The 24471-nt window shown below is 36.2% G+C and overlaps 1 protein-coding gene across 2 annotated transcripts; it reads left to right on the top strand.

Annotated features, from left to right (window-relative positions):
- Window positions 1-1190: 1190 nt before the first annotated feature.
- IFI44 (interferon induced protein 44) lies at window positions 1191-22536 on the top strand. 2 transcript variants are annotated; one of them, XM_060625301.3, is made up of 9 exons: window positions 1191-2814; window positions 3059-3522; window positions 8172-8208; window positions 8915-9110; window positions 9499-9648; window positions 14597-14768; window positions 15826-15926; window positions 18156-18357; window positions 22025-22536. In XM_060625301.3, exons 2-8 carry the CDS (start codon window positions 3069-3071, stop codon window positions 18345-18347), a joined length of 1302 nt encoding a protein of 433 aa, XP_060481284.3. In that variant the 5' UTR covers window positions 1191-2814; window positions 3059-3068; the 3' UTR covers window positions 18348-18357; window positions 22025-22536. The 2 variants fall into 2 exon arrangements, with proteins under 2 accessions (XP_060481284.3, XP_060481283.3); XM_060625300.3 differs by lacking the exon at window positions 22025-22536 and adding an exon at window positions 19429-21452 and having other exon boundaries at window positions 1192-2814.
- The last annotated feature ends 1935 nt before the right edge of the window (window positions 22537-24471 follow it).

Genomic DNA, 24471 nt, shown 5'->3' with positions numbered 1-24471 from the left:
TGACAGCAAAGCTGGTTGAAGCCTTCATGGTATTCCTAAAAGCTGTGGGAATTTGGAAGTTCCCAAATCCCATCCCAAGGTGATGAATCTCTGAGCCAATTAATGGAGGACAGTAGATTTAAGATCTAATTTTTGCCACCAATTTAAGCAAGATGGAAACTTGCATGCTAATCACAATTTTTTTTCTGATGTTGGAGAAAACGCAGACCACTGGGGTCAGCCAGACAATAGAATTAGAATTATGGCTAATATCCAACTGCATGCCCCCTCACTCCTTTCCCAACACAGCTCACATAATGGATTTGAGCTGTTCCAGACTCCAGGACAGGAATGATAGTGGAGGTGAAACTGCAGGTAGAGATTGTAGGAATGGGAATAGAGATGGGGAAGAAGAATAACAAGCTATGTTAAACACTGTTGTAAATATGGTATTTATTTATTTAGAGAATGTGTGTGTGGGCATGCGCACATGCATGTGAAAGCAGGGGAGGGGTAGAGGGAGAGGGGGAGAGAGAGAATCTTAAGCAGGCTCCATGCTTAGCATGGAGACTGACATGGGGCTTGAACTCACGACTGTGAGATAATGATCTGAGCCAAAATCAAGAGTTGGGATGTTTAATAGACTGAGCCACACAGTCATAATTTTTAATTTTTAAAGTTTTTAAAACAATAGATTTCTTTTGAACATTTCATGATAACATCTATCTGACAGTAATTTAAAAAATGTAAGAGTGCCTGGATGGCTTAGTTGGTTAAGCATCCAACTTCTGCTCAGGTCATGATCTCATGGTATGTGGGCTTGAGCCCCGCCCCCCCCCTCCCCCCCCACCGCCGTTGGGCTCTGTGCTGACAGCTCAGAGCCTGGAGTCTGCTTCAGATTCTGTTTCTCCTTCTCTCTCTCTCTCTCTCTCTGCTCCTCTCCTACTCACTCTGTCTCTGTCTCAAAAAAATAAACAAATAAATAAACATTAAAAAAATTAGAAAATGCAAGGAACATATTTAAGCCTTTGAACTTGTTTGTCTTCCATTTTGGTGTTGAGTTGTGGAAGCAATTCAAATTTGAATGGACTACTACAATTTAAATAAGCATACTAAGACAAATACATGTGTGGTATTCCAAGTGTATGAGACTCTCCTGTCTGGCAGATAATCAGTTAGTGTTTCTGTTCTGGTTGTTAGATATAGACAGAGGGGGTTTCAGGGGGAAAAAAGTAACTTATCTGCATCATAAGACTTGGAATATATCAAATGGACACTATGTGTGGTTAGACAACCCCTTAAAATAGCAACTTTTATATTTTTTCTGTACTTCTTTGCATATAGTTCTTCCCCTATTTACAAAATCACTCACATTGTCCTCCTGAGAAGATCGTTTAAACCAAAGAGTGAAGAAAAAAAACCCTGAAACAATGTTTAGATTTTCTTTAGTTTCCATAGTAGACCCCTGAGAGTCCAGACCATGAAAGGACCTGAACATAGAATTTATGGAATTCTATGAATTAAAAAGGTAATAGAGGAAAAAAATAGAGGGAAGTTTACTTTTCCCATTTCCATAGAAACTGCAAAATAGCCCCCCTGCTGGGAAGTAAAGGGGAAGAGAAATTTGGCATAACTTTGGTAGAAATATGAAAGAGGAACAGAACTGGGGGGCCCACAGGAAGTGTGTGGTCACACCAACACAGGTCTCTGCATGGGACCTATGACACCTCTGAACTCACGTGGGGGGCTGGTGTCTTCCAAAAGCTCAAGGAAGGGAGAGCTGGAAGTAACCATTTCTTGAAGGTGCTGGTTCATTCAAATGACATACTTTATGGTCAAGGGCTACCTAAATTATTGGATTATTTGTATGTGTAGGGGGGTGTGGGGAAGGTTTGAAACTGCCAATTCTACAGGATCTCTTAAAAGAATATGAGGCAAGTACAGACTACCAAATGGTCTCTGCTACCATCTCCACATCTTGTTTCTTTATTATTAAGGAGCTAGGCCTTTCTATTTCCATTCCATTGATGATACAGGCAACTTGTCAATTACTCTAACATTCCTGGCTTCCTTAATGAACTGACAGCTGTTTGCCAGGCAATGTGAGACAGTCCTGCTTCAGTTTGAGTTCTTGAGGCAGTCTGCAAAATAACAAAGAGAGAACCTCCTGCTGTTTTGAGCCTGTTGGGGAGCAGTGGGATCTGACTGAGGAAGGTGTTCAGATGGTGGTGACATTGTCCTTATACTTGCTGGTCTCCAAAATCCTTATGTCCTACCCCAGTGTTCTCTGTTTGAGATTGTTGCTCCTCTGTCACAGCTTATCAGAAATCGTCACTCTTTTTTGCTGCAACCTGTCTTACCACCAGTGGTATAGAAAGCAGTGGGCCCTGATGAAAATAAGTTGATTGTAGAGAAGTGGATGAATCTGGGGCATGTGTCCTGGAGTCAGATTAAACAGCATGTGTGTGTGTGTGTTTGTGTATGTGTGTGTGTATTTCAACATACAGAAACTGACTAAATTTTTCTTTAAAAAAGTCCACTTAAAAATCTGGCAAGCTGTTAGTTTTTCTTTTCTCTGACTTCAGTTCTTTGGCTCTCATATTTTTATGTGACTTTACTTCACAAATTTAAGCGGATCAGCTTGTGCTCCCTGGAAGAAGGAAGCTGGCACTCTGCCGACTGGGCTGGGCCTTACTAAGTTTCAGTTTCCTTTTCTCTGAGTCACCGAAGCCTCCACATTGCTGAAGAATTTTTTGCTCCTATCGTGTGTCTGCTTAGCTGTCCAGACAGAGCAGCTACGCTCCACTTCAGTCCTTGTACAGATTCTACAAACAGGTAAATGAGTTGCTGCTTTCCACTTTTCCTAGCCACTTGCAAATTATAGTCTTCTTTTTTTAATTAAAAGAAATCCTTTAGAATGGAAAACTAGTCAATGATTTTTCTTGCTGTCTGTTCATCCTTGGTTTACTCTTTCAATGTATAATGTAGAGTAGAGAAGAGGAACAAATGCAAGCTTTGTGACAGTATGTGTTAGCCATTTTTCAATACTTATTGGAAAATGTATTTGATTTTCTGCTAGATCGAGAAGTATGGCGGTGAGAACTCGTTTGACATGGATGCAAGAAAAGAATCTGCAAACTTATTTTGGAGGAAAACAGTTTACCCTTCTCTATAAAGCTAGTGTTCATGAATTCTCTGCATATTATTTGTTTAAGAGATGCTGTGATCAAGGGCCGATTGTGGTGGTGATTTATAAGGAACACTATGTTGTTGGCGCATATATGAAAACAAGTTGCAAGAAAGAGGAGAAAATTCCCATCGTCCTTTTTGCTCTTGAAGAGAATACAATTTCAGAATGCAAAATAAGCTCATATGTACCAACTGAATTGTTTCATGATGGTAGTAGAGGAAGGAATGACTTAGAATTCCACATAAATATGAGGAAACAAGTGATGACTCTGAACTTAGATACAAGTGAAAAACTTCGATTACCTCATATGCAAGCTTCTCCCTTTCAGGAATGTGAAGTTTTTCGATGTGAAGGTAGGTTTAATTAGATAACTTATATAGAGTTCTCTCCTGAATGTTCGGAGGATTTGAGGTGACCCATTTCTTTAAGGAAGAATGTCCTTGTCTCTGGGTGACCCAGACTGAAACCTGGCCACACATTGTTTGCTGAGACACAACCACGGTCAAAAGGAGCATATACAGAGTTTTCTGGAGGGTGTTTGTGTGGGCAAAGGGTAGGGGAAGGGGAGGAAAGGTAGAAGAAGAAGAGAGAGAGAGAGAGGGAGAGAGAGAAAGAGCGAGAGAGAGAGAGAGAGCAAACTTGAAGAGGGCTGCTCTTGGAATGAAACCAAAGCTTGAACTTCTCTTGATTCGTTCTAGATCCTGCAGTTTCCCATTATATCCATTATATCAAAAGACCAAAATTAATTAATTTATTTTTCTTCCAGAGGACATTGTTTCCAATATCTGCTGTTATAAACAGTGCTTTTATATAATATCTTCATGCATATAACTGTGCACACAAGAAGTTACTTCTTTATAGTAACTTCCTGGAAGTGGGATTGCTGTTTAAGAAATATTTACATTTGCGGTTTGACAGACACCTCTCAAAAGCTTCAGTTGTCTATACTATTCCCAAGAGTGTTATAGAAATGCCTATTTCCCTGTCTTCTTGCCTTTATTTGATATTATCAAACTTTAGAATATTTGTCAATTTGATGGTCAAGGAGGGCTTTTCGTTTTCTTTTTTGCTTATACCTGATTACTCGGAAGTCTGTGTGTATCAACCATTTACATTTCTTCCATGAAATAGTTATTTATGTCTATCCATTTAAAAGAAGAAACCTGGGAATAACTCTCTGAGTATTTTCATGTTCCAAACTAATTGTCTGTGGTCTTCATACTTGAATTATTGTCAGAGTATGTAATTCTTGAATCACATTTTATTGTCGGGGATTTTGTAATGTTTCCACAGCATTGATATTGCTATGGAAAACACAGGTACAGACTTACTTATTTGTCTTTGTTGTTTCTCTTTGAATGATTTGATCTTTTTTCCTGGCTGCTCCAAACATTAAAAATTCTTTTGTTGATGTCTGGTAAATTTAATTGGATATGTCATGATATTGAGCATCCTGGATCAGTTAAGTAAACTTTTTATTGAAGTATAACACATAAACAGGAAAATGCACAATTGATAAATGTACCAATTAATAAACTTTTATAAATTAGACGCACTAAGGTAACCACTACTTAGATGAAGAAATAGATTATTACCATCATTTCAAAAGACTCCTTGCTGATTCTTCCTGGTTATTGCCAGCCAAAGATAACTATTACTTTGGCTTGTGTTGACACTAATTACTTCTTGTTTTTGAATTCTATATAAATGGAATCATATCAAAATATGTATTCTTTTTTGTCTGACCTCTTTCATTCAACATTACGCTTGAGGGACTAAACTAAACAAGGTAATGGATTCTAAAAACAGACCTCTACGAATCAGGTATCTCACCCAGTATAAAGTTTTACTAATAATTTCAAAGATAAAGATAATCAGAAGTCTCAGAGAAGGCAGAAAGGGTACAGGAATATTCTATGTGGCTCCTAGATCCTTCTTTTGCATATTAGACATATGCTTTCTGGCTAAAAACAACCAGCAGGATTTTATTTTAAAGTTTATTTGTTTACTTTGAGAGAGAGAGAGAGCAGGGGAGGGGCAGAGAGAGAGGGAGAGAGAGGAACCCCAGCAGGCTCCACACTGACAGCTCAGAGCCCAACGCAGGGCTTGAACTCATGAACCGTGAGATCAAGAGCTGGACACTTAACTGACTGAGCCACCCAGCCGCCCTACCAGCAAGATTTTTAAATGAAGTTTATGGGCCACTTTACATATTGAAGAGTGGTTAAGTTTTGGAACATTGGTATGTCAGTGCTATGGATTGAATGTGTCCCCACCCCCCCCCCACCTCCCCCACCAATTTGTATGTTGAAACCCTAACCTCTAATGTGACTATATTTGGAGAAGAAGCCTCTAAGGAAGTATATAAGGTTAAATGAAGTCATAAGAGTGGGGCCTTAATTCAATAGGGTAAGCATTCATATAAGAAGGGGACACCAGAGGGCTCGCTCTCTCCACATGAACACACGAGAAGAGGTCATGGGAGAACACAGTGAGATGGCGGCTACTACAAAGCAAGAGAAGAGTCCGTGGAATTAAGTCTACCTTGCTAGACAGTGATCGCAGACTTCTCAGCTCCCAGAACTGGGAGAAATACATTTCTGTTGTCCCAGTTAATGGTATTTTGTATGGCAGCCTGAGATGACTAAGACAAGCAGCCTACATGACATTTCCCATGAAGATGTGCCTCATAAATCCATAGAATCTGTATTTATTTATTCTAATTAATCCTTAGCCAGGAACATCTTATTAAGGGAATTCAAGAGGTACATCCTTTCCTTGTAGGAAACATCATTAGTCTATATACCAGGAGATAAGATTATTAGCAAATTTTTAAGGAAGTTAGGCTGGGTCATTTTTCTCTTTTTTCCTTGAGGGTGTTACTTGCTACAGTGAGTGAATGTATCTCAGGCCAGCTGCTTTAACTCCTACCTCTCTACTGATTCATCATATTATTGTATGTTGCACTAATTTGTTCCTTTTCATTTTCATATAGGATTTCATTGTAATGATTCCATCATACTTTTTCTTAATAAAATTACTGCTGGTGGACATTTTGAGTTTTCTAGTTTGGGGCTATTACAAATAATGCTGCTATAAACAGTCTTGTACATGGTTTTTTGGTTCACATGTACACATATTTTTGAAGAATATAAATATAAAACTTCAGGGTCACTGGAAACATATATGTTTGCTTCAGTGGACACTGACAGAGCTTTCCAACATAGTTATATCAATTTTACCCACCACAAGAAGTGCATGAGAGTTTCTGTCACTTCTAAATTTTTCCCAACACTTTTTATTGGTTATATAGTATGTAGTCATTTAGGTATGTGAGCTGTAGCATGACATTTTGTGAATTTGGCTTTCTTTGATTAGACTAGTCTGCAATTTATTTTATAGTTTAAACCAATCCATTACTATATTAATTTACCCTTTTCTTAATTTACAAAATTTGTCTTGTGTTTTTGTTAATTCCTTCTTATATTTCTAATTCCTTTCTTATATTTCTTTATTCTTTTCTGTTTCTCTTTTTTATTTTCAAAACTTTCCTTCTTTCTTGCTGTTAATGAAATGTATTTTTAGCACAAGATTGATATAAAGTGTTTATATTTTTGTTATTGTCAATATATTTACAATTTTGATTTTTAATTTCTTGTTAATGTTAAGAGAGTGATTTGTAAAATCCCAAGAGGTTGGTTTTCTCTTTGCTTACACTTATTCTTTTCTAGTTTTATTATATCATAGTAATTGTAGGTAGTCTTCAGTATTTTTACTTTGGTAATTTAAAGAGGTTTTCTTTCCATACATATAGCCTTATTTATTTATTTTATAAAGAGAGTGAGAATGCATGGGGGGGTGGAGAGAGAGAGAGAGAGAGAGAAAGAGAGAGAGAGAATCTCAAGCAGGCTCCATGCCCAGTGCAGAGCCCAGTGCAGGGCCTGATCCCACTACCTTGGGATCATGACCTGAGCTGAGATCAAGATTCAGATGCTTAACTGACTGAGCCCCCCAGAATCCCTATATATAACCATATTTATGAATGTTTCACATAGTATTCCTCTTTGGTAGTGTAGGATTGCCAGCAACACTCCTCCTGTTCCTTTCAGTTTTTTTAATCTAAATTAAAAAAAATGTGTATTTATTTTTGAGAGAGAGAGAGACAGAGACAGAGACTGAGTGGGGTGGGACAGAGAGAGAGGGAGACACAGAATCCGAAGAAGGCTCCAGGCTCTGAGCTGTCAGCACAGCGCAGGGGCTCGAACTCACAAACTGTGAGATCATCACCTCAGCCTAAGTCGGACGCTTAACCTACTGAACCACCCAGGTGCCCCTCATTTTAAACCCACCACCACAGAATGTTTCTTCACAGGAAATAAATACTTCTTCACCTAGTCTCATTGGTTCAAATAAATCCTCAGCTGACTCCTGAACCACTCACTGTGCTCTGATTGGGTAGGGATGAGTTCTACATTCTCTTCAGAGCTAAGAAGAAAATCAATTGGACTGGAAGTTCCAGGAGCCCCAGTTGCAGATACTAGGTTTTGGAGAAAATCTGGTGTCTGTGGGTTTTTTTGTGTGTGTGCCTCTGTATATTTTCCCTTTCAGACCTATTGCATTATGGAGAGGAACTATCTTAAAGTATTCCCACTCTTTCCCTGGCCTGTCCATGTCTCTTCGCTTTGCTTCTCTGATTCAGAAAGTGTCCCAGTTCTCATTTCCGGTGATGGAGCAAGCCACATACTACTGCTGGGTAACTGGGTAAGAAAAGATTTGTAGACAATCTAGTCTTACAGTGCCCACCTTGCCTCTAGCTCTAGATTCTGCAAATGACATGTTTAGGAGATTTGCCATAATTTTTTCCACTTGCTTTCATTATACTGCACTGTTATCATGGAAAAGCTATTTTTGTATTTTTCCCTAGTGAATGCATTGACATTCATTCAGTCAGCCAGTCATTCAACAACTTGTAATTTTCATTTTTCTTTGATTATTTCCCTAGATTTGTTGGACAGAAGGACTCTGGAAGGAATTAATGAGTAAGTCAATGTTCTGTTATTCTGTTAATGATCTTAGACTTATTCTAAGTTCTGTCAATAAATCGGTAGCACAAATTATAACATAACTTGTGGATTGTGAAGAATAAGCTGTAACTATATTTATAATCATAAAACTATTTGATAATACTAATGTTAAAACAGAAAGAACACCGAGGAGGGGGAACATTCCTAATGCTTTTACATAAGTGGAGGAAACTAATTATTTGACTGCAAGTCTACACTTTTGCTTAGAATTTTTGCAGTTACCGTTTCCACTACTTTAGGGAATCGCTTTGGAAGTGGTGGTCGGTAGTTGGAGAATACTTATAGAGCTTTAAGAACATGCCAGAAATTATTACTTCCATAAACTCCAAAAGTCACATATTATGCTGTGTTTTTCAAAGTTTATTACCGGTAAGTTATTTTCATGTTCAACATAGCTCATATTTAGCACTAGTTTTGTTTGGTCTGGTTGCTTAAATCTGAAAGGTTGTATGTCTGATTGACTTTAGTTACAAGTGTTATTTTTCTTCTTTTTCAGTAGGATGTGAGGTAGAATAGTTTCATGCCCTTTTAATAGGAAAACAAGTTGCTAATAGAAAATAAATGATAATACATAAGAAAAGAAAACAAATTCTAGAAAAATTTATGGTAAGTTCTTGTGACCTACCCTCATTCAATTGTTAACATTGTCTTGTCTGTACAGGCTCCACGAGAGATTATTGTCAGCCGTGAACACTTACAAACCACATAAAAACCTCGTTCCCCAAGTGCGAATTCTGCTGCTGGGTCCGACTAGAGCTGGGAAGTCTAGCTTTTTCAACTCAGTGAAGTCTGTTTTCCGAGGCCATGTCACACACCAGGCTCTGGTGGGCTCTGAAGCGACTGGGGTATCTGACACGGTATGTCCATTCAGGGCCACTCAGCCTTTGCTTCTTTGGTCCAGTTAATTGGGTTCGAAGTCTTTTGTGATCAACTTCATTACATGTAGACTTTATCTCTGTTTGTAATTTTTAAAATCTTATTATTTTTTAGTGTTTATTTATTTTTGAGAGATAGAGACAGAGCACGAGCAAAGGAGAAGCAGAGAGAGAGGGAGACACAGAATCCGAAGCAGGTGCCAGGCTCTGAGCTGCCTGCACAGAGCCCAGTGCAGAGCTTGAACTCACGAGCCTTGAGATCATGACCTGAGCCGAAGTCAGATACTTAACCGACTGAGACACCCAGGTGCCCCTCTGTTTGGAATTTTTTAAAAAGTGTACTCTTAAAGTTCCTTTTTCTCATCTGTAGTACAGGACATATTCCATTAAGGATACGGTGGATGGCAACTTCCTGCCTTTTGTTCTGTGTGACACAATGGGCCTGCATGAGAGAGGAAAAGGGCTGTGTGTGGATGACATAGCCTACATCTTGAAAGGCCACATTTCTGACAGATACCAGGTATGATTGGGCCAATCACTGAAATATTATAATTGATATTTAAAACGTTTATTTTTGCTCACTCTGGACAGCAGCAAATGCCGATCTAATTTGATGCATCATCTTTTATTTTCTTCAAGTGTACTCATTCAAGATCGTTTGCTTCTTCTTGATATTTTATTTTACAAAGAATTAAAACATGCAAACAACTCTTCTATCATAGCTGTTATAACAACTCTGAATGCTGTTACACATTCAGCTGCCTTGGGCTACATGAAACACAAATCCAACTAACATCAATTTACTAACATTGGTCATTTTTCTTATGTAATAGGAAGTCTGAAGGTAGGTGGCTTTGTGTCAGTGTGGAAGCTCTCTGAGGTTATTAAATTCAAGGGTCTTTCTAACTTTCTGTTCTGAGACCCTCAGCATGGGGTGCTATGGATTAAGTATTTGTGTCCCCCTAAAATTCACAGGCTAAAGCCCTAATCCCCAGTGTGATGGTGTTAGGAGGTGGGGCCTTTGAGAGGTGATTAGGTCATGAGAGTAGAGCCCTCATGAATGGGATTGGTATCCTTATAAGAAGAGACCTAAGAAAGATGAACTTTCTCTCTGCCATATGAGGACACAGTATGAAGGTGGCTGTCTACAAATCAGGAAGGAAGCTCTCATCAGATGCTAAATCTGTCAGCACCTTGATCTTAGAATTCCTAGCCCCCAGAATTGTGAGAAGTAATTTTTGTTGTTTAAGCTACCCCACAAGGTAATTTATTATAGCAGTCCAAGCTAAGACATGGGGCTTTCATCATTATGCTCTCCAGATGTTCATACTGAGCCTTGTCGGTGTTCCAGGCAAGAAAGAGGAGGAGATTAAAGTGAAAGCCACTTTAGTCTATCAATTTTTGTTTTAACTTTCTAGTCCTTTTATTTTATTTACTTATTTTTAATGTTTATTTATTTTTGAAAGAGAGAGAGAGAGAGACAGAGTGCAAGTGGGGAAGGGGCAGAGAGAGAGAGGGAGACACAGAATCTGAAGCAGGCTCCAGGCTCTGAGCTATCATCACAGAGCCCGACATGGGGCTTGAACTCATGAACCGTGAGATCATGACCTGAGCTGAAGTTGGATGCTTAACTGACTGAGCCACCCATGTGCCCCATAACTTTCTAGTCCTTTTGATAAACATTTAAATTTTGAATTAATCATTAATTCACCTTGTTCCAAATGATTAGTCAATTGGGTCAACATCTTTTGTTGAATGTCTTTGCATCTTTTCCCTACTAAATATAGGGATTGGTTTTTATATTCTCTAGCTTGTTCTATTGATGCATTTATCAATTCTTTTATGATATTCATTTTGTTACCATATCACTTAATTGTTTTAATTACCATAGCAATCAATAATGTCTTAATGTCTCACTGGACAAGTCATATTCATTATTTCTTGTGTTTTTTTCTTGACTATTTTCACGATATACTTTTCCAAGTGAGCCTGTTTGTGGTTTTTTTTTTTTTTTTTTTGATTGTTTGTGTTTGATTTGTTGGTGCTTTGATTAAAATTACATTAAAATTTTATACCCAAAGTTGTTTTACATCTTTACGTATCCGGTGTTCTTATCCAGAAACACGGCATGTTTTATTGTTCTATTCATGCAAGGGCTTTTCATTCTTTAATGTAGCATTATCTTGTAGAGGTAAAGCTTTTTAAAAAAAATATTCTTTTTTTTTTTAAAAAACAACTTTATTGTAGAGAATGTTAAATCTATGCAAAAGGAGACAAAACGATTTAATGACTTCTCATTTACTCAGCTTCAACAATCTTTGGCTCATAGCCTATCATCTCTGTCTATTCACTTTCTCTTCTCCTACAGTATTTGGAATCAAATTTAACATGTCATAACATTTAATCCATAAATGCATAATGCATAATGGATTTATCTACGTAAGGATATATACCTTTTGTTATAGATAGCTGTATACCCTTCTCATATCTAAAATTAATCATTGTTTTTTAATTTATCAACTATTACCCAATGTCCAAGTTCCTAATTGTTGTATAAGTATCATGCTTTTAAAAAATTTGTTTAAGTTTATTTATTTTGAGAGAGTCAGAGACAGTGTGAACAGAGGAGGGGTAGAGAGTGAGAGGGGGAGAGAGAGAGAGAGAGACAAAGAGAGAGAGAAGCCCAAGCAGGCTCTCCACTATCAGTTCAGAGCCTGACACAGGGCTCGAACTCGTGAAACCATGAGGTCATGACCTGAGTTGAAATCAACAGTCAGACGCTTAACGAACTGAACAACCCAGGTGCCTCAATATCATGCATTTTAAAAACAGCTTATTTGCGAATGATTGAAATAAATTTATTCAGACTCTTAACCTGTACATTCTGCCTCTATCTCTTTTGGTGTTTTTCCTTGTAATGTGTTTTTTTGTTTGTTTGTTTTTCTTAGAAATCCCATTGTTCTGTAGACTTCTCCATAGTCTCAACTTTGCTGTTTGCATCCCTTGATGCAGTTTCCTGTGGTCTTTTGTTTTCTATGCACCCTGAAAATTGGTAATTGAGTCTAGAAGCATGTTCAGATTCAGCTTCCACTTTGTAGAGGTGCTGTGCTCTTCCGTGAGGAGACACACATTTTGTTCTATTTGATTCTTTTTGCTTTTCTAATAATGCCGATATTCATTAACGTTCAATGCCTAGATTCATGTGTTTATTAGGGTGTGAACATGTGATATTCTATCTTCATCATTCTTTTTTTATTTTATATTTATTCAATGAGGAGATAAATGTCTCCTCATCTACTGTTTGATTACCTGGTGGCACAGTTAACATGGGAGAGGCAGGATTTTTTTTCTTTACTACAAGCTTCTGAAACCATAAGGTGGTTTCTTTGTATCTGCCAATAATGACCAGTGATTATTTTATTATCATTATGAACCCCTGAATTGAACATATTTAATGTGTTTCAATCCTGTGCCATTTTCTCCATACTTATATTACATTTAACATATCTGACCAGTGGGAGCCTCTACAAGTTATATCGTGAGTCCTTTTGACATGAACCTAAAAACCTACTATATTCCTTGATTTCTGGTATGAGAGATGTCCAAGCCACATATTATATATTTCTAGTGCCTGATTTTGAGTCAATTATTTCTCTAAGATGTCTTGGTTTGGCTTGTTAGAATTGTTATTGCTACATGGTTGGTCATTGATTCTTGCCATTTTTGGTGGACAGAGGTAAGTAATAGATCTTTTTATGATAAGGTGCATTATAAATTCATATAGAAACTTCTCTTTCAAATTCAGTACTAGGTAGTTTTTACTTAATCTTCTTCTGTCTTGCTTCTCTATCTGCTTTCTCTCAGGGTCTCTATTCTAAAGGACTCCAGAGATGACAGAATGTCATGTCACAACTCATTTGCTTTCTCTCACAAAATATTCACTGTGATCTCAGAATAAAACTCTAATAGTACCGGGGTGCCGGGGTACCTGTCGGTTAAGTGTCCAACTCTTGATTTCAGCTCAGGTCATGATCTCACGGTTTGTAAGATCGAGCCCCATGTCAGACTCTGTGCTGGCACTGCAGAGCCTATTTGGGATTCTCTCTCTCTCCCTTTCTCTCTGCCCCTCCTCTGCTCATGCTCTCTCTCTCTCTGAAACAAACAAACAAAAAAACAAATTCTAACAGTACCATAAACAGTTTAATCATAACCACTTTTAGTATAATATTATAGTATAATATTTTAGTATAAATATAACATAATCATAATCAAAATCAGAAAGAGTTTAAAATTTGAACCAGATTATTTATTTATTTAATTTTTTATTTATTTAAAAGTATTATTGTATTTTACATTTAGGGTGTATCAAGTAGTAGGAGTATACAAATTACTGTGCTTTAAAGTCAATCAGAAAAAACATACAATCAGAAATGGTCTCTCTTTGTGTAGTGAGGACCCCCAAATGGAGGTAAAAGTTCATTTTGTTGATTTTAATTTAGGGATGGGTTTTTAAATTTAATTATGTTTTATATTTATGTTTATAATTTATATAGCTCTCTTTTTCCTCTTTGAATATATTTATCTTACACTAGACATCTCCATTCATTTTTATTACCTACCAGACCTCTATAAACACATGAGTTTGTGACTGCTGCTATATACATTCTCCAAGCCATCATAGAAAGTACACCAAAATTCTGATCAAAAGTATGGAACCCACACTTAGTGGTCAACTAAAATTTGCCCAAACCACATACAATTTATTTTGGTGTACTGAAATATAGTTTTAAACTCAACTTTACAAAATAATGTATATTCAAAGAATTCATTTTCTTTCTCTGCCCCTTCAAATACATTTCTCCCCTTTTCTTATAAGCAACCATATAAAAATTTTTCATTTACTTTCATTTTTTTACTATATAAGAAATACTTACAGATTTGTGGTTCCCCTCTTTTTAGAGAAGTCATGAAATACTCTCTGCTATTGATATATTAGAATTTTGCCACTACAAATAGTGCTGAAATTAATAGGCTTGTACATACATCATTTTGTATTTTTGCCAGTATACATGTGGGACAGATTCCCAGCAGAGGGATTGCTAGTTCAAGAGTAAATGCATCCCATTTTGAACTACTTTTCATCCCTGGTTTCTGTGTGATGATACCGGATTTCTTTCTGTATGCTCTCACCTCCGCCTTTGCCCACATTGCTTCTATCTAGAACACCGTCTGCCATACCTTTATTCCTTTTATCAAACTCCATGTACTTTGTAGCTCCCAGATTATGTGTCCCTCTGTCACAGAAGCTTTACCTGACTGCATGAAAGGGTTGATAGCTACTTGCATAGACTGTCTTCTCTGCCAGATTGTTATTCTCATAATATTAGAGACTTGCACAGTGCCTGATACATCGTATGTGCTCATAAATATCCATAGAATTAATGTGTTGCATTTTGTTTATCTTATAGTTTAACTCCATGAAACCAATCACACCAAGTCATTGTAACTATATTCACTACCCGTTGCTGAAGGACAGAATTCATTGTGCGGCATTTGTGCTTGATGTCAACTCTGTTAAATACATCTCTCATGAGATGATAGCAAAGATCAAAGCAATTCGAAGGCAATTGATAAAGTGTGGTGAGTCTCATTCCACTTTACTACTAAGGGTAATGTATTAGACTATATTGTAGAACGGTTTCAGAACAGGATGAAAAACTTAAGAAATTGCATATGTGAATCTTCCCTGGCCCATCAGTGTAGTTCAATCAAATCCAGCACTTGATAGTGTTATAACTTTGTGCAAGTGAGTTAAACTCTCTATGTCTTAACTTCTAATCTATAAAATTAATATGATAATAGCACCTAACTCAGGGATTTATTATAAGGATTAAACAAATCAATATATATGAAGAGTTTGGCACAGTTCTCATTACCTGCTACCACTGTATCCTAGCACGAATTTATTTACAAAAAGTTCTAGATTTTCCCTTGAGCCTTAAGTGATTAGAAATGGAAAACAGTATTTCAGTAAGAAAAAGCATCAGGGAAGTAAGATGTTCGGTAGGGAAGGGATAGTTAAAAGTCTTAGGAGAAGGTAAATAGGATTAGAGAATTATGGTGTCCCATTCTGTTTTTTCTTGGCCTTATCCATTCTGTCTGGGAAAGAGCAAGTCTACCACACTTCTAACTTTGATTAAATTAGAAGCATGGAGTGATTTACTTGCTCTCTGAAATTTAAAGCCTTGTAAGGGTGGTGTGCAGGGCGATGCTTGCTAACATTGTAACAGAAGACCAACTTATTTGTGATGCTTTGACACATCTGTTGCCTTCTTGAGGCCTTTTCTCCCCCATCTTGTTTATTAGGTGTCTTTTCTCTAGTCTCCATGAAAACAACTGTTTGGAGAGGAAATGAAACCTATCACCAACACTGTAGCATCAATTTTAGTTATCTCGTCCAAGAGGTGGTTTCATTTGAAGTCTCATACCACGGAAAGCCTTGAAGGGAATTTCCTATGTCAGAGGAATTCTGAGTACTAATGAGTAGTTAGAGGGGGGTATTTTTGAAGGGTGATGGCCCTTCCCAAATATCTGGAATTGCTTCATTGGTAGCCTATTGCGTAATTGATAACTGATTAACTGAAAAATACTGATGCTGTCTATAATGATCAAAATGACACGTATCTGTTTGACCTAGGTATGCCACATGTGGTTTTGCTCACTCATGTGGATAGCATGCAGCTGATTACAAAAGGTGACCTTACAGACATATACAGATGTATTCCTGTGAAGCACAAGGTAATGATGTCCTTCTTTGTAGACACACTTTCTAGGATATGTCACTATAATCGCATGATATTACTGTGTGTAAAAATAAAAATGGACACCTACTGAACTTAAGAATGAAAACAATTACTTGGATAATTCAAAATCATATCCCAAGATTAAAAAATTAAATATATATTCATCCTTACATGGACACAGATTATTCCATTTATTATAATTTAATTCAGTTAGGTTCAATTCAACAAATATTTATTGATTACCTTTCATAATCGAGTCAGTGTGCTAGTCTCTAACCAGACACAGATAATTAAAACAATTTCCTTGCACTCAAAAGCTTACAGTTTTATCAGTGGAGGTGAGGGGATGGGGGAGTCAGAGGAGAAAAAGATGACAGAGTATGATTATGACAATGTCATGAAGTGACTCAAAATAAAATTGAAAGATTAAAGGAGGAAAATATTGTGTTAAAGTGTATGGGAAAGATTTCATTACTGGAGTGTCACTGAGAAATAGCTTTCAAAGAGAAAGAGGATTTCAGGAGGTGAAGAGACTAAAAGGCGAAAACATTCAGGCCATGAGGATAGCATAAGTCAATACAGCAGTGTCTAGGGGGAGCATGGAGTCATTCAGTTTAGTGGAGGGCTGAATCCTTGTAGGGGGAGATAGAGTATGAAAGTTATATTTGCATGAGGTGACTTTACTTAATGATGTGCATTATGGGGAATCATACCAATTTTTTCTCTTCTTTTTAAAAAAAACTTTTAATTTAAATTCCAGTTAGTTCACATACAGTGTAATATTAGTTTCAGGTGTACAGTATAGCAATTCAAGACTTCCTATACATCACTTGGTGCTCACCCTAACAAGTGCCCTTCTTAATCCCCATCACCTATTTAACCCATCTCCCCACAGGCCTCCCCTCTGGTAACCATCAGTTTGTTCTTTATAAATTAGAATCTGTTTCTTGGTTTATCTCTCTCTTTCTCTCTCTCTCTCCCTCTGTGTGTGTGTGTTTCCCTTTGTTCATTTGTTTTGTTTCTTAAATCCCACATATACATGAAATCATATGGTGTTTGTCTTTCTCTGACTGACTTATTCTGCTTAGCATAATACATTCTAGTTCCATCCATGTCATTGCAAATAGCAAGATTTCATTCTTTTTGATGGCTGAGTAATAGTTCCATATATATATATATATATATATATATATATATATATAATATCTTCTCTATCCATATATCTAGTTTGATGATATATTCATATATATTATAGATCCATATATCCATATATATGGATCTATAATATATATCCATATGTATATCCATAATATATATCATATTTTATATATATATACATATATATACATATATATAAGATATACTATATCCATATAATATATATATACATATATACACACATATCTTGTATATATACATATATATATATACATATCTTCTTTATCCATATATCATTTGATGAACACTTGGCTCTTTCCATAATTTGGCTATTGTAGATGATGCTACTATGAAGAGTAGTGGTGTAACCAAAGTAAAGCTTCATAAAATTTAATTTGCCACCCACATGCAGAATAAATCAGAGTCAAAAGGAACCTGGACTTGGGAATACCAGTTGGGAGGATATAATGATAGCTAATATTTGTTGAGTACTAAATATGTGATAAATTTTCTTATTCAATACTTATAACAACCCTGTGAGATGGGTACTGTCATTACCACATTTTATAGATGAGAAAACAAAAGCACAGAGAGTAAAATATTTGCTAGTGTTTTTGACAGTGCTAAGAAATAACAGAACCCTATTTTGAATCCGGGCAATATCATTCCATAGATAAATTAGTTTAAGCACAAATTGAACATCAATATTAAACTGGTCTAGGAAAACTAGATTAATCCTGAGAATAACTTTTAATAGGAAACAGGGAAATTATAGACTCCAGCATAAGGGCATTAAAAATGCTTCAATTTCCAAGTACTTTATACAGAATTATTAGTTCCTTTCAATTTCTAATTCATATGGAATCTACTATGTGTATTCTTGATGAAAATTAGCAGTGATTTTGAAGACTCCTTGTGAAGTTCTTTAAGAAAGTACTTTTTGGGACCAGATCTCTATCTTCATTTTCTCTAACAGGAACACTATTGCCAAGCTCCTGCTTTTTGTTATTGCTTTCACAATGTGTATTGACCTAAAATAGTATTTGTCACTGTTTCTGTATTGCAGTTAGAGGCAGTCCACAAAAAACTTGGATTTGCTCTTTCTGATATCTTGGTGGTTAGTAATTATACCTCAGAGTGGGAGTTAGACCCTATAAAAGATGTTTTGATCCTCTCTGCGCTGAGACATATGCTGTGGATTTCAGATGACTTCTTAGAAGATTTGACCGCTCGAGGAAACAAGGATTTAGTGGTGTAAATACTTGAAGGTATCAGCTGTATGGCTACTCCCTGCTTGGATCTATTGGGTACCTGGCAGTTCATTGTGTCTCTATGGATCACTGTCCTGTGAATAGTCCTACTCTTTAACTCACTGGCCAGATGTGTTTTTCTTTCCCCTCACTTTTCCTGATTTCCCACCCTTAGGGTATATCCCACAGATTTGTACTACTTCTCTTTCTCCTGTCTTAAGATAGAATCTTTGAAATGATGCATTTCTGTCATTTGTACTGTTTGAACATCCCAAGCTGTATCCTTGCCCTCTTCTCTTGAAATGCGTTTTTTGCTTGGGACCCTGATATGGATTGGATCAACATTGTTTCTGATCAGATGTGATCTTTGGTTATATGCCTCTTTTACTTTTTAAATTTTTTAATGTTTATTTATTTTTGAGAGAGCATGAGTTGGGGAGGGGCAGAGAGTGAGGGGGGCAGAGGATCTGAAGCAGGCTCTGCACTGACAGCAATGAGACTGATGCGGGGCTCAAACTCACAAACTCATGAACCGTGAGATCATGACTTGAGCCAAAGTCAGACGCTTAAGCAACTGAGCCACCCAGGCGTCCCTTGATTACATTCCTCTTTCTTGGTACCTACATTTCTGCCTTTTTCGACTTGACTTTTTTTGACATGTCTCCCTCCTCAGAGTTTCTCTTAATGCCATGTAGTCAGGATGGTCTTAATGCCCATGGCAGATGTATGTGCCTTTCAGATTTATGACCTCAGATTTTAGCATTACATGCAGTCTCTTTCAACCTCTATCAACAATATGCTGCACTGTTTCAATCAAAGATCAGACAGAAAGAAGTTTCAATCTATACTCAAATCTTATTTTAGTTTGTGAGAAATCAAATTAGAATATAATATCCTCTTTATTCTCTCTCACTTGCAAACTACTAAGACATTCTCATGCTACTACTAACTCCGCCATCTTGTTTTCTCCATTTCTTCTCTTCTTGATGGGCACATGCTCTCCCAAAGGGGAGATTGGAATATTCCTTTTCCTTCTGGTTGCTTTTCCTTAAATAAACCATTAAGAATATTTTGTTTCTCTTTTATCAGAGATTGGAGAAAAGGAATTATCAAGTATGTAAAAGGAGGAAACAAATACGTGAACCCTTCACATACTAGTAATTTTTATCTCATCATTGAAGAGTGAAAATTGAGAAATAAGAAAATACAGGAAAAAGAGAAATAGATGAAACAGAAGGGGCATGTTTTATTTATGTCTGGGATGAAGATGCCCTACAAAATCGTAATACCTGCCAATAACTAGGAGCAGCAAGATTTAAAGCCATTAATTGTAAAAAAAAAAAAAGATTGTGATTTCTTTTGGATTTATTTTCTGTATCTGTGGAAAATGGAAGTTTCTTCTTGTAAAACTTGAGTTTAACTTCAGTGTGCGTGTGTGTGACTTTGGAAAAGTTTATTTTAATATAACTTGTCAGCATGTTCTCATCCTCACCCACATCGTCTTATTTTGCCTTCTTATTTTATTTCTAAAGTATTTGAGTGCTTCCTTCAGAAGCACATATACTAAAGTATTTGAGCTTCTCTTTGGGTCTCCAGTTAATGTATTCTTTCCCCTACAGATATTTGTTTGTTTGTTTGTTTGTTTGTTTAATATCTGAAACTGTCTTCCAGGATGTGACTATTAATATTAGTAAGAGTTCTGGAGGATTAAGACTAACAAGGACTATATTTGATTACTCTGTCAATTACAACTATTTTAGCTACAAGTGACAAAACTCAACCTGAATTACATGAATAAAAAATAATCAAACCATAGAAAAGGCTGGGGTTGAACCAAACTGCCTCAGAAATGGTTGAGTCTAGGGATCCAAAAGGTATTCTCTCTCTCTCTTTCACTCTCTCTCACACACACAAGTGCACACACATGTGTATGCACACACACACAGATATACACCCTCTGCTTCATTCTTTGTGCTTATTGCTGTCATTCTTTCAGGTTAGCATTCTTGATAAATCTTAAACCACCTGAATCCAGGTTTCAAATTGGCATTCACTTAGCCTCATGACCCGAAAAGGAAGAGGATTTTCTTTTCCCGTGTCATTGTGAAATACTCCAAAAAAGGACTGCAATTGATTTAGCTCAAATCGTATATTTGACCTCTGGGAACAATCACTTCTCTTTTCCAGAAGAGAATTAAGTCATAATTGCCCAGGAAGAGTGATATATTACTAGAAGAAGGGAGTATGGAGTGCCTGGGTGGCTCAGTTGGTTGAGGGTTCGACTTTGGCTCAAGTCATGATCTCGCAGTTCGTGAGTTTGAGCCCCGCGTCTGGCTCTGTGCTGACAGCTCAGAGCCTGGAGCCTGCTTCAGATTCTGTGTCTCACTCTCTGTCTGCCCCTCTCCTGCTCATGCTCTGTCTCTCTCTGTCTCAAAAATAAATAAAACATTAAAAAAATTTTTTTAAAAAAAAGAAGGGAGCTTATTATGGACATGACCACTGTTGGATTAACTGAGCTGGAGAGGTACCACAATATGTATCTTATATTTAGGGAAGTCTTACATCTAGTTTCTCATTTATATTATAAAGAATGTCTTATTAATAAGTCTAAAATCATTAATAATTACTTTAAAAATCCTTTTATTAAAGTAATGTATACACATAAAAAGCACACAGTTCACAATTGTATGGCTCAGTACATTTTGATACTTAACAAACCAATGAAAGTAGAACTCAGATAAGAAACAGAACATCCTACAAGTCCCCTTTATGCCCCAGATATCCACTATTCTGACTTCTAATTGTGTAGATTAGCCTTGTGCTTTTTTATCCCTTACATAATATCATGTACTATTTACTCTTTTGGGTCTGACTTCTTTCATGAGATAGTGTATTTGTTTGATTCATATTATTTACATAGGTAAAGATCATTTATTCTCATTGATTCTATTATTCTAATGTTAATGGGTGGCTCTAATAATTTCCTTATAGATCAACAATATATTCTATATAGGTTGCATTAAGCTTTTTCTGATTTATAGCTATATGGAAACAAACCATATGATTTTGGGTGTTTCTGATTTTGTATTATAATAAAGATTTCATAATGTGAACATACCATGTTTCAATTTGTAAATATAGCTTGAAAATGAGAAGTAGCATCATGAAGAAGTTGACATTATCCTAAAATTAACAAAGTAGTGTTAAGGGTCAAACATATCCAAGACTTTCGTTAAGAAGAACAAAGTGGGAAAACAGGTATAAAGAGATATATCAAGAAGATGTAAGTTGACTTTGATGCATTGATAAATTAATGGAACAGAACAGAGAGTCCAGAATCAGACTCAAGCATGTCTGGACATTCGTTCTATGATGGGGTAGCATCGCAGATGAATAGAAAAACAAACAATTCATAAATGGTCAAGGTCAATTGGTCATCCATATGGGGAAAAAAGCTCTGAATTCCTCACATCATAACCAAAAGTCTACTTTAGGTGGACTAAGTTTCTAAATGCTAAAAAGCTTTTAGAAGATAAAATAGAAGAGTACTTTTATTCCTTGGGAGTGAGGAAATATTTCTTAAGTCATATTTCTTAAACAAGATACAAAAAGCTTAACCTCAAAAGAGGTGAAAATTCAGCTACATTGAAATCAGTAAATTTTATATTCAATAAATCCCATTAAGGTAGCGAAAAGACACAGCAAGGTGTGGAAGAACATACAGCTAGCAAAGAACTAATGAAAAGATGTATAAAGAAATTCTACAGATCTCGAAGAAAACTGAAATATAAAAGAAAATGAACAAAAGACTTGAAAAGGAACTCTAAAGAAGAAGGAAATTATAATATCCAGTACAGAAGATAAATGTTCTATATCATTAGTAATAAAAAATATTGAAACTAAAGTAATCTGATTCTTTTTTACTTTTACTGAGATTTAATTGCCATATAAAATGCATATAGTAAAGGTGTAAAATTGGGTGAGTTTTGACATATGAATACATCTGTAAAATAATCTTGACAATCATGATAAGAAATCTTTCTATCACTCCCTACCCCCCTAAACTACAAGTGCCCTTGTAATCCATTCCCTTTATTCCACCTCTTGTTCTGGTCCTCAGACAACCACTGGTCTGCACTGTGTCACTGGAAGTTAGTTTTCATTTTTTAGAATTTATGTAAATGAAATTTTATAGAATATGTTCCTTTGTGTCTGGCTTCTTTTATTCAGCACATTTTGAGATTCATCCATATTGTTGCATGTATCAGTAGTTCTTTCTTTTTATTGCTGAGTAGTGTTTCATTGTGTGACTATACTACATTTCTTTATCTGTTCACTTGGTGACAGACTTTTGGATTGTTTCCAGTAAAGGTGAAGATATGCAGGCAGACCTGATGAACTGGCAATTTGACTCCCAATTACGTATCTTAGGGATACTTTTTATATGTGCATTTAAATACATGTATAAGAATTTTTATTGTAGCATTATACATTATCATCCCAAATCAGAAACAGCCCATCAACAGTACTGCTCATCAACAGTAGGGAAGATAACAAATTGATGTATACTACATAGAGTATTTCATTTCATGTAGGAAAGAAAATTAAAGAACAGTTACTATATGTATCAGTATAAATATTGCAAATACAGTATTGACCAAAAGAATAAAGACATGAATTAATGTTTACATTGTGAATAGATTTATGTAAATTTAACAAAATTTCTAAATAAGAGAGGAAATGATGACTATAAAAATGAAAATGGTGATTACCTTTCAAGGGTATGGGGTTGTGAAGAATCAGGGGCTCACCTAGTGGTTCTGTAGGAGCGAAAATGTCCTTTATTTTGAACAAGGTGGTGGTGAAATGGATATTTGCTTTATAGTCATTTTTAAGCTGTGCATTTGTATTTTGTGTACTTTTCTACATGTGTTGTATATTTCACAATTAAAACAGAAAAAAATGAGAAGTAATGTCACACAAAAACTTTAGAATTAGACAAAACTGGGTCCAGTTCTCTATTCTGCTACATAATTTGTGATTTTTTAAAAAAATCTCTCATTTCTCCATCTTACAGATGACAACAACACTATATTCATAGGTATGCTGTAAGACCTAGATTAGATAATATATGTAACTAGATGATCAGTGTAGGTACTTAGAAACAGACACTCAGATGCTGATGGACATTACCAATCTTGTATAACAACAAACTGATAAGTTACTATGTCTCTCTATTATAAATTTAATTTTATCGTAGTTGAAAACAAAGGTAAGACTTGGACTTGGTAGCTCATGAGAAAAAAAGAGACTGAAAGTCAAATTATCAAAGTTTTTGTTTTTGGCTGTTTGATAGGTGGTTTTAAAGAAAATATACCTTTGGCTTCAAGAGCATGCTGTTATCTAAAATTCAAAATTTGTAATAGCAGATAGAAACATATTAAATGGCTTGGTCATGTATGCCCCCTACTGGCCAATTCTCTACAAAGTAGAAATGATGCTGAAGGTTGAATTTGGAAGCTTGAATGAAAACTGCTAAAGCTTCTAATTCTTTTTTTTTTTTTAATTAAAAAAATTTTAATGCTTATTTATTTTTGAGACAGAGAGCTGGGGGAGAGGCAGAGAGAGAGAGAGAGAGGGAGACACAGAATCCGAAGCAGGCTCCAGGCTCTGAGCTGTCAGCACAGAGCCCAATGCCGGGCTCGAACTCACAGACTGAGAGATCATGACCTGAGCTGAAGTTGGATGGTTAACTGACTGATGCACCCATGTGCCCTTACAGTTTCTACTTCTTAAAAAAACTATCACAACAGAAAAAGTTTTAAATGTCTAATTTTGTAAAAGGTATGCAAAATTTAAATAGAAGATAATTTTCTCCTGGTGTTGAAAATGTGGTAGTATTTGGAAATGCTGAGTTCTGTTATGTTTTGTTATTTCTGGCATTATGCTAAACTTATTATTTTTTATCTTTTTTTTTTAGTTTATTTATTTTGAGAAAGAGAGAGAGAGTGTGTGAGAGAGGGGAAGGACAGGGAGGGAGACCCAGAATCTGTAGCAGGCTCCAGACTCTGAGCTATCAGTGCAGAGCCAGATGCGGGGCTCAAGCCCATAAGTCACAATATCATGATGTGA

Source organism: Panthera onca, chromosome C1 (assembly GCF_046562875.1).
Source record: "Panthera onca isolate mPanOnc1 chromosome C1, mPanOnc1 haplotype 2, whole genome shotgun sequence".
In the NCBI taxonomy this organism is placed as follows: Eukaryota; Metazoa; Chordata; class Mammalia; order Carnivora; family Felidae; genus Panthera; species Panthera onca.
The sequence above is the reverse complement of the archived record's forward strand: the minus strand, read 5'-3'. Positions and strand labels throughout refer to the sequence as shown.

Bases quoted from the DNA above. Each gene is read 5' to 3' on its own strand.
- IFI44 (XM_060625301.3), top strand. From the start codon at position 3,069: ATGGCGGTGAGAACTCGTTTGACATGGATGCAAGAAAAGAATCTGCAA. The intron at 3,523-8,171 runs GTAGGTTTAATT...TTATTTCCCTAG, and splicing joins TGAAGTTTTTCGATGTGAAG to ATTTGTTGGACAGAAGGACT. The intron at 8,209-8,914 runs GTAAGTCAATGT...TTGTCTGTACAG, and splicing joins ACTCTGGAAGGAATTAATGA to GCTCCACGAGAGATTATTGT.